The 10,651-nt window shown below is 35.7% G+C and overlaps 2 protein-coding genes across 3 annotated transcripts; both read right to left on the bottom strand.

The window, feature by feature from the left end:
- Positions 1-1,241: 1,241 nt before the first annotated feature.
- LOC115243087 (facilitated trehalose transporter Tret1-like) lies at positions 1,242-5,478 on the bottom strand. Of its 2 annotated transcripts, none has more exons than XM_029819765.1 (6): positions 5,222-5,478; positions 4,296-4,557; positions 3,133-3,293; positions 2,348-2,626; positions 1,880-2,133; positions 1,242-1,681 (listed from the first exon to the last, which is right to left on the bottom strand). In XM_029819765.1, the coding sequence occupies exons 1-6, from the start codon at positions 5,304-5,306 to the stop codon at positions 1,298-1,300; spliced, it is 1,425 nt and encodes a 474-aa protein (XP_029675625.1). In that variant the 5' UTR covers positions 5,307-5,478; the 3' UTR covers positions 1,242-1,297. The 2 variants fall into 2 exon arrangements, with proteins under 2 accessions (XP_029675625.1, XP_029675626.1); XM_029819766.1 differs by having other exon boundaries at positions 4,296-4,533; positions 5,222-5,476.
- Positions 5,479-6,186: 708 nt separating this feature from the next.
- LOC115243093 lies at positions 6,187-10,156 on the bottom strand. Its single transcript, XM_029819778.1, has 4 exons — positions 9,965-10,156; positions 9,177-9,369; positions 8,164-8,471; positions 6,187-7,447 (listed from the first exon to the last, which is right to left on the bottom strand). Exons 1-4 carry the CDS (start codon positions 10,139-10,141, stop codon positions 6,932-6,934), a joined length of 1,194 nt encoding a protein of 397 aa, XP_029675638.1. The 5' UTR covers positions 10,142-10,156; the 3' UTR covers positions 6,187-6,931.
- Between the last annotated feature and the right edge of the window lie 495 nt (positions 10,157-10,651).

Genomic DNA, 10,651 nt, shown 5'->3' on the forward strand with positions numbered 1-10,651 from the left:
TTCTGAATTTTTAGAGAAATGACTCTGATGATTAAGACAAATTGTCCAAAATTTCTTTCAGAAATCCCAGATCTGAAATTTCAGACAAAAATGTGTCCGAATTTTTAGAAAATTTTTTACAGTGTGAATTAATGTATTTATTCGATGTTTTCGCGCGGGTGTGTGTGTGTGTGTGTGTGTATGCGTGCCTTCTTTTCTTCTCCTCTCTTCCGCACAAAATCGCTTTGCAATTATTTATTTAATCTAATACGCGATCCACGAGTGAGTCATGTATAGCTCTCGGTCTTCAAGTCCTTTCCGGTTTCAAGCTGGGACGATTGATTGATTACTCCTGATCATCCGTGACACGTGTGTATATACGTATTGCGCAATGCATTCATCCCACGTCGCTATTAGAGACCGGTACCTACTGAAAGACGAGAGACAATCTCGCGAATTGTCTCTCAGGCCAAGAATTAGAATAGAGATCGAACAACACTTGCGCGAAATTCGAAATGCGCGTTCGACCGAGAACGTAATGAGCGACGAATACCTTCTATGTACATACATATCCGATATCTATGTGTACGCATAGCGTTAAGTATGTCGTTATCTGCTATGTAAACCGATGCTCGCGCGCGCACACGCTCGTATATATCGGCGTTTCTCCCTTTCTTCCTCCCCTTTTCTCCTCCGCTTCCTCCAGCGTCTCTCTCTTCTTTCCCTTTATTCGAGAGACATTTCCGGGACGTAACCGGAACAAGATTGCCACTCTCTTCGATGTTGTTGATTTGTACATTTTTTTTTATATAATCTCGCGCGCGTTTGTATAATAAACATCGCATCACACACATCGTTGTTATCGCGCGTGTAATATACACACATTATACATATATATCGTACAAGAGGAAAACAATACGCGCGGATTGCGTTGGGCTACGTTAAGTCCAACGTTTGCGAGAGATTCGGGATATCTCGTGCATACTCGCGGAACTTTCCAATCTTACCCCCTAGATTGCCGTTATAGCAACGTAACTGTAATTCGACGGGGGCGGCGAGATGACCGATCGACTTCAATGCGTGGTTCATGTATTATGTGATATATCGTATAAATATGTCAAAAAAAAAAAAAAACGGATGGAAAATAAATATGTGAATACGTATAAACGAATTTGTAATCTTTCGCAATTCACATCGCAAATTGAACGGGAGTTCAACGACGGAGCACGTTCTCATTTCAAGGTACGTAATAAAAGCATTAGTTTTACTATATATGATTTGAAGAAGTATTTCAACTATTAAGTGAATTATTTTATCATCATATTTCGGGATCTCTTTCGCCTAGGGTACTAATTTGCGTTCCATACAATTCAATTTGAATCTCTTCGACGTTTCTGCCCTTCGTCTCCGGCACCATCGTGGAAACGAATATAGTTCCAATTAAGCTTATCATGCCGAATGTGGCAAAGGACGAGGAGAACCCCATAAGATCGATCATGTCCTGGAAGCATTTTGTCACCAGAAAAGCCAGCGTCCAATTACATATTGCGGTGGCAGCGCTCGCCGTCCTCTTCATGTTGTTCGTGAACAATTCGCCGACCATCAACCACGGTATCGGACCGAAGCCGATGCTGAAGATCGCGATGAATAGCGTAAAGGAGAGCAAAGGGATCCAAGAGACGCTCGATAGATCGTGCGCGTTCTGAAATAACGCAAAAAAGTTTAGAAATCATATAATCTAATTGACAAATTTTTTGATGCAGAAACAACAAATACAACTAAATTTTAATATTTCATCATTATTAATATTCTTAAAATCTGAGATAATATTTTAATGTTGTTACAAATTCACATTTGTAAAATTTACAATAATATTTAATACATTTAATAAATTCTTCACCTGAAAATGAAAGTATCCCGACAATGTAAACATACAAGTAGCCATCACTGACATACTAATGAACAAGAGTAGCTTTTTATCAACGCGTTCAATCAGAATAGTTGAACAATAAGTGGCAACCACTTGCACGGTACCCACGATCACCGACGACGTGGATGAGCTAACGATAAGAGTTGAACCCGCGTCATCAAATATCATTTTTGCGTAAAATATTAAAGTATAAACGCCAGAAAGTTGCTGGAAAATCATTAGGCCTAGAATGCATTAAATAATGAAATGCTAACATATAATTCAACGTATTAGTATGTAATAAAGATTGATAAAGTCAACAGAGAAAGAGAGAGAATTTAAAAAAATTAAATATTATAATTATTCTAATAAAAATATTATCAATATATTTTTTTAATTAATTTTATATAAAACAAATTTATAATTAAATTAATTCTAAAATTAAATGTTTATCTTTACCGAGAGTGATGCAAATCGCTTTCTGATAATTTCTCAGATCAAAAATACTGGCTTTATGAGCTTCACGCATTTCCGAAGCTTGGAGCTCGAGTCTAGTCAATTCCGTTTCGGTACGATAGTGAGCACCTCTGAAGTGTTTCAGCACGTCATTCGCTTCGTCCTTCCGACCTTGCATGACCAGCCATGCCGGTGATTCCGGTATGAACGGGAACAAGATCAAAAGCAAAGCGGGCACCACGGAACATAGTATCGCAATGACGTGCAAACTATCGGTGAAAGCTGCAAACATTGTGCGTACGCTTATCAATTCGCCAAAGTTATTGCACATGTGCACTTGTGTTATATAACTCGCGATTTCAATTTTACCATCATATCTATCGTTATGAATGAAATCACGTACGGCGAAAATCAAAACTATTTTATGCGATTCTTTATTAAACAACTCTCTCTAATTCTTTACGTTATTGGATATTTAACGTCATAGATGCAAACGTAGCATAGACGAAGGGCTATTTATTGCAATACAAATTAAAATTTATCTGAAAAGCAAACATACCATTTATAAATTTTTTATAAATTTTAATTATTAACGTCATAATTATTATTAGCTTTATTAAACAATTAATGATGTAATGGAATATGCAACAATATACATCCAAGATTTTAATATACTTCTAATTTCGATTTCAGATTTTGTTGCGTAGTATTAAAGACACATACACTGTCTGTGTAAGGGATTGTTTAATTTTATATTCATATATAGAAAATTATAAGACATTTTTTACCAGTGGCATATGCGAAGAGAATTCCGGCAGCGATTTGCAACTGGAAAATGGTGCCGAGTAAGCCCCGAATGCTCTGCTCAACGATCTCGGAAGTGAACATGGGAACAACGACGGATGCTGCGCCGCTCGCTCCTCCCGCAACAAACCGACCCAGAAAAATCCTTCCAATGGAAAATCTCGATTACGTAAGTTAAGTAGAAAATCAATGAAACCGCATAGTAAAGTCGCTCCTGCTGGCTGGGAATGCAGCCAATGCAATTGATAGAGTAAAATCCTCGTAACAGGGACAATTGATACTCGATAAGAAAAAAATTTTATTTAATTAATTAGAACAACGGTATAATATTAATCTAGCTAAACTTATTGAGTTTTTCATGAAAAAGAGACGCGGAAATGAATAGAGAATTGTATGATCATCAAGCAAAGTTTCAAGATTCGTTATATTGTAACTTTTACAAGTAGTCGTCTTTTCGAGATAGGGAATAAAACTTTCAATTTTTCGTCCACAATAATAATATTGTTTACAGTTAGAATTTTGCAAATCTAATCAATTTCTATTCATCCTAATCCGTTTGTCGTCGTTATCCAACTCACTTGGATTTTTACTTGTACTTGACTCACCCGGCTTAATCGATATCCATTACAACAATGATTAGATTTGCTTGATTCCATCGATTATAATAGAAAATACTGACCCCTAAAATTTTTTTAGCTATTCGAAGAAATGGACTTGTTATTTATCCCGCTTGATATTTAAGGATCGTCTAATTGTAAGACCGTCGAATGTTTGAGAACACAACATGACACGAGAAAATTAGTAAAACTAAAATATAATTAAAATTTATTCTCTCGTATCATATATTAATTAATAGCAAAATCTGAATAAATCATAACAATTTTTTTTTCTGCCGATTGAAGCTCATTGTTGTATAATACAAATTAGCAATAAAAATCAATAAAAATAAAATTTAAACATGCATTTTTTAATCATAGTGTGATTAATGAATATAATATAAAAATTTAGATTCTTTTTTATGCGTTCATAAAAACATACATTGGTATCTTTTTTTCGTAACATGGAGAATTAAATTAACTATAATTATTATGAACGTACACACACACACATATCGAAACCATAAAAAGTTGAAGGTAAACTTTCTCACCATATTTTATTCTGTGCGAATCCGATAATGTACCAGCACAAAAATAAGAGTACGCTTATCGCCCAAATTGTTCTCTTCCGACCAAACTTATCCGCCAACAGTCCCGCCGGTATAGTAATCGGGATAGCGCCGAGAGGAACTAAGGAAGAAATCCAAGAGCCTTCCTGATCGCTAACGGATAGCGTGTCGTTCTTGTTATAAAGCGACAAAGCGGATGATGTCCACGACAAATACGTGCCTATTGAAAACGCGGCAAGTGTCGCTAAAGCAGTAGTAGAAAGTAAATGTCAGACATATTTTATCTCGAGAATACATCTTGAGAAATGTTTCATTTGATCTATCTCGAGAAATATTTTATTTGATCCATCTCGAGAAATATTTTATCTCTTGGAAAACGTTCTGCGTCTTGAGAATTCTTTTGCATCTTTTGCGTTATTCTTAACATTCTCCGCTTTTATAGTAGATCCCACGGGCACGCAGCGGCAAAGTTAAATTACACAGTCAAGAGATGTCTATCGCGAGAAGAGAACTAGTTTCAACTACGATACGCGAACTTTCAATTAAATTAAGACGAGCAAAGATTAATGTTGCAATCGCGCGTGAAAGTTCGAGTTTTCAAAGGCTAGTTTTCAAAGAAGCTATAAAGAGATAAAGGTGGATTTACATATTTATGGCCCTTGAAATCTGGAAACTTTATATTTTAAACACACACACACACACACATATATATATATATATATATATATATATATATATATATATATATATATATAGAAATTGCTATATAAAAGGAATCGATAAAATGACAGGAGGATACACAGAGACAATAGTACAAGATGCATCTTTCATCCTATTAAATATTCATATGCAAATGCAGCTGCGTTTTAACGCCGCGCGAGTTCACGAGGATTAAGCGCAAAACTCACCCGTAAACACGCCCGTGTATTGCGCGTATTTCGAAGTCGGCCCCTCGCACGTCGATTCCTCGTCGCTCTGTGAAATTAGTACCATTGTGCATTTGCGTATGAAAATTGCGCGACCGCTTTCATTACTTAAAACGCTTGGCGAAAATAAATCGATACTTTACACGCTCGCGAGAGAGAGAGAGATTTCAAGCCATACTGATCTTAGTAACATCGCGACGCATTCCGTCGAATACTGCCCATTTTAATCCACGTCTCTTTCACGACGAGATTTTCTTATCGGCATCTCTCGACCGATACCGATTATATGCTGACCCTAATGCTTACGTAATAACCCGTCGAGTCTTTACGATATAAGAGAAGTCATGCGTATTATCGTAGAATCCCGTTTCTACATCTTGCGCGTATCAAACTGATGAGACAGTCGTGCACGTGGATAAAGTTGATTTGCAACTATTCAGAATATATATGTGTTATGTCGCTTTGAACAGAGAGTTTCACGCGTTGCATTTATCGCAGCTGTTTCCCTTCTCGTTACATGCTCGATCGAGCCAAAATGTACAAGCATATGTTTCTTGTATATGAATATACATATTATTCTATCCTTTAAATAAATAATGAAATTTGATATTTCCATAACTTATATTCTCAGATACAAACAAATCCGTAAAAATACTTTTTGCAAATTTACAAGCCGCGAAACTTCGAAATATTTTAAGTTTAAAGATACAAAGATATTACAAAGTGTTAAGAACATGGATAACTCCAAAATCTATAAAATTAATAATTTACTTTTTTATAACACAAAATACTTATTCCTATTTACATAATAAAAATATATAAATATTATACATGTAAAAATATTAAACTATAAGTATATGCAAGTCTGTTTAATATTATTTCATATAGAAATTGCTATATAAAAGGAATCGATAAAGTGACAGGAGGATACACAGAGACAATAGTACAAGATGCATCTTTCATTTGTATTTACGAAATATGATCAATAAGAGTGCAATATACTAACAATCTTAAAAATATGACATTATATATTTACGTTTTTCAAGACTAATCATATTAAGGAAAGTAGAATATCTATAATATCGTAAAATAATTTACTTGGTAATAATATCGATTGCAAAGTAAGCTTAACGTTACAAAAAAAATAAAGTTGCTCTTAAGAGGATATTCGAATACGAATCAAGTCCGTTCCTTCACGTTTCTACGAGAACAATTGTCGAACAAACTCGAGAAGCATTCGCGTATTACTTTTTCTCGAAAATCTTTCCCAACACCGATACTTATTACACGAGACAACGTATTTGTATATGAATTTTCTAAAGGTACGTTTTTCTTTTACTCCCTTCGGCTATAATAATTGCGTGAATATAAAAATAAAATCAATTAAATAATTATACGAGCTACATCATAATTTAATTTCTTCATGCTTTATCTCTCGATTGAAATGAGTTTTTTGACATATCCAAAATTTACAGAAATATTTTACTCTTTTTCTTACAATTCCAAGTTTAAAAATAAATTTTTTCGCGAGATTGAGGTCCAGTATTTGAAAAATCCGAAATACAGAAATGGAAATTGTATACGGTATTAATGTGTTTTGACATCTCGTTTATATACATGACATTCACATCGCGTTTTTTTTTTTTTTGGAAACGAACGCTTTTACGCCCCGCGGGACATTCCTACAACTCATCATTTCGCTTCGGGTAGATTAGTTGCCAAAACCCTGAATCCATTATGATCGGCGATGTAATGCACCTGCTGAAGAATTCCATTGGGATCAATGTAACTGTAGGCTCCTCTGGTGGTACCGTCGAGCGATCTGGATTCGGTTTTGGCGCTCGAGTCTCCGGTGTAACTGTAATCATATTGGCCCAGAGAGTCCTGAGTGTGATGCAGCGAGCTGTGAAGAAATCTATAAGGCATCACCGGAAGTACGTAGGACGTAGGCACGGCTACCGGTCTCTGAATACTGGTGGCAAGCGGTACAAATTTTCCCAGCTGCAACGCATTCTGATTAGAAGACGTTTGCGACTGTTCGTCGCGCTTGAGAAGCGTACTCTCCTTTAATGATGCCGAAGTGGGTAATGATGAGATGGTGGTGGGGCTCGAAGACGCAGGCGTTATCTTCGAGAGACTTGGATCCGGCTTGGGGACGTCGATTCTTTCCGCCTCCGATCTTGTCAGCAAGAACGGATTCTTGGTACTCTAAAAAAAATAAAAAATAATTTAATTTTTAAAGTTTCTGAGTTATTTAAAACATTATCCGCAAGGATCTTTTAAATGCCACTTTGCAAATTTCTGAATCTTATTACAAAAAAAAAAAAAAAAACGATACTCTATATTTTATTAGACGACCTATATTTCGAATAATCAATCGTAAAAATTTTATTATAAAACGTAATATAAAGCAATTATAGCTTATTTTATTATTTTATTTTATATTTGTATGATGGAAAATTTTATTAATTTTATATTATTATAAAAAAATTCCGTAAAAATACTTTTTGCAAATTTACAAGCCGCGAAACTTCGAAATATTTTAAGTTTAAAGATACAAAGATATTACAAAGTGTTAAGAACATGGATAACTCCAAAATCTATAAAATTAATAATTTACTTTTTTATAACACAAAATACTTATTCCTATTTACATAATAAAAATATATAAATATTATACATGTAAAAATATTAAACTATAAGTATATGCAAGTCTGTTTAATATTATTTCTAATTTTATATTATTATAAAAAATTTATATTTATATGCATATCTTGTGATAAGTTTATAGTAATCGTAATGTATTAAAAATTTTCCATTAAAATTTTCTAGATATGTTTTAGAAGAACATGTGATCGCGAATTTTATTGTCGCTCTTTTTGTAACCAAACTTTGATTAAAATATTAGTAAAGCTGCAACTCACTTGTGTTTCTCGCGTATTCAATTCGGTTTTGCTATTTCTATCTTGCTGGATTTGAGCAAAGCTGAAGTACGACGGCAGGATTTTATACGACAAGAGATTCTGATCCTGCCAATTGGCCTGTTGCGACTTCTGCAATTCCTCGAGATGATCTCTTTTCGCCGCGGCCACTTCTGGCGTGTCTTGTATCGTTTGCATTTCATCTTTTGGAGGTTGCGGCAAATTGCTCGCGCTGACCCTGAATCCGTTCTGATCATCTGCCGTGTACGAGACCGTTTGCAAAATACCATTTGCATCGATGTAGGAATATCCTGAAGGCAGAATAAAGATAATATCCTTTGATAAACAGTACTATTGTATTATCTAGGAAACATCGAACAACGCTCTTAGGACAAATATAATTGCAATATAAATTATATTTATATTTTGTTTATCATATTAATACGTATTATTTACTCCATAAATATCGCTATTAATTAGTATTTGGAATAACATTAATTAGAGACAAATATTCTATTAGTGATTATATACAATTTCACATTATATTACATTGTATGCGCATCGTGCGCATATCGTGAGTCATTACGTTACATCGAGAGACAAACGCGATTCACAAACACGCAACCGTGCATTGTCATCGGAGGAAATTTGCAGAGATGGACATGCGGCGTATGGGCGTCCTTCTTACGTCATGTTAGCGAGCATTAGCGAAAGATTCTTTCGTGAACGTAGGCCGATAATGCTCCTCTTGTAATACACTTTGCAAAAGAATGCATTCCATTTATGCACTCGCGACATGCATCTTAGATCATGAAAGCGAATCGCACTTATCGTTGGCATGGCAAATAAATTTCACTTTATATAACAACAATAATATATTATTTTTATATATAATATTGTTATATATATTATTTTGCTTTATATATAATAATAATATAAGATGTCCTATATAGAGAAATTCTATATTAATATTACAATAGAAAAGTATGATTAAAATGCATGAAAGTAAAACTTACCACCCTTTGTTATACCATTCAAAGTAGATTCCGCTTTGGCATGATGGGGACCTGTGAAGGAATACTGATAAGACCCCGATCCGTCTTGTATGTGGAACTGTCTCAGTGGCGAAAGAGCCGATATCGGACTCAGCCAGACGTTGGCAATTGGCGAAGCGATGGCTCGTCCGACGACGAGACTGCACAAAATCGCCTGTAAATAAAAGAAACGAGAAATCCAGGACTTTGATCGTTAATAAATAATCGCGACCATCTCGCAGTTTGTTCAAATCAATAGTTATTATCGGGACAATGTGTGTTGAGTTTATCGTCGCGTATATTAATTTTGATATATTCGGTGCAAGAGAGGTTGGTTGACATTAATATGGATTTTTCCTTAAGATATGCTCGAATAATTAAATAACATAGAATCGATACTGTTGCAAATGTATTGAGTGTTTTCCCTTTAACTTCGAAAAATTCTTCTCGGGACACGGTAAATTGAATTGTGTAAAACTTTAGTTTTATTTATCCTCCTTATATATCGAACAAGAGTAAAATGCTAAAAGTTTATTCTTGTATCACGAGGAGACATGACACGAAATTAAATTAGAGAGCCCATGAAACCTCTCTCCTTCTTTACAAGCTCCCCCGAAATTAACATCAAATTTGTCAAAGGTCGTTAGTGAAATAAACTTTGGTAATCTTGAAATATTGAGCATAAATTATATTCAACTATCATTAATCTTTCTTTAATTTCTCGATAAGTGTGAAAATTGGCGATACGTAAAATTGACATTCACACTCACGATTATCATGATCATCCTCGGGTGAATCAGACCGTTGATGAACCGTCGATCGATCGTAACTGGTGGTGGTGGTGGTGGATCCGCTCCCTCGATCGCGACTTTTTTTTTCGCTCGTCTAGGATAATCCCGGTGAGAGTCGGGTAACGGATGTGAGAGTGTAAGCTCTCTCGGTCGCATCCTCTTATATAGGATTCCGTGGATCAGCCGCGCGCGCGGAGGTTTACGGTGGTTCCCCACCTAGCATCTCGCGTGTATCAGGGCCCTAGCGGGGCCCTACGGGGCACGGAGCGCGCTTGCGGGGCCCTAGGAGCCCGGGCCTGTTGCCCGCGGTCGCAAATCACCCCGCGCTCGATTTCCAGACCGATAAATCAATATTTATTGGCGCTGAATACGAGCCGTGTCGATTTTTCCCGCATTCCGTGCACCGAACGCACCCGCCAAGGATGCGCATTTTTCGACGCACCCTGCGTAATAAGAACGAATGCACATCGTAATAAAAGCGATGTTGTGCAACGTAGAGAGATAATTCACGCTAGTCGACCGGATTTTAAATCTCTCCCTCGCAGCAGGTATTGAGTGGGCTTTATTCGTTGATCTGATATTATTTAAATAAGTATATAAATTATTTGATCTGCGGCCAATATGACACTTTAAACTTTACAGACATACAAATTATTTTTTATCTAA

This window comes from Formica exsecta, unplaced genomic scaffold, assembly GCF_003651465.1.
Source record: "Formica exsecta isolate Colony F162 unplaced genomic scaffold, ASM365146v1 scaffold69, whole genome shotgun sequence".
Taxonomy (NCBI): domain Eukaryota; kingdom Metazoa; phylum Arthropoda; class Insecta; order Hymenoptera; family Formicidae; genus Formica; species Formica exsecta.

Excerpts from the sequence above, each read along its gene's own strand:
- LOC115243087 (XM_029819765.1), bottom strand. The coding sequence starts at position 5,306 with ATGGTACTAATTTCACAGAGCGACGAGGAATCGACGTGCGAGGGGCCG. Across the intron at positions 2,134-2,347 it reads AGCGATTTGCATCACTCTCG|GCCTAATGATTTTCCAGCAA; the intron begins GTAAAGATAAAC and ends AATGCATTCTAG. Across the intron at positions 1,682-1,879 it reads CGGGATACTTTCATTTTCAG|AACGCGCACGATCTATCGAG; the intron begins GTGAAGAATTTA and ends GCGTTATTTCAG.
- LOC115243093 (XM_029819778.1), bottom strand. The coding sequence starts at position 10,141 with ATGCGACCGAGAGAGCTTACACTCTCACATCCGTTACCCGACTCTCAC. Across the intron at positions 9,370-9,964 it reads CGAGGATGATCATGATAATC|GCGATTTTGTGCAGTCTCGT; the intron begins GTGAGTGTGAAT and ends TTTTATTTACAG. Across the intron at positions 7,448-8,163 it reads TGAATACGCGAGAAACACAA|AGTACCAAGAATCCGTTCTT; the intron begins GTGAGTTGCAGC and ends TATTTTTTTTAG.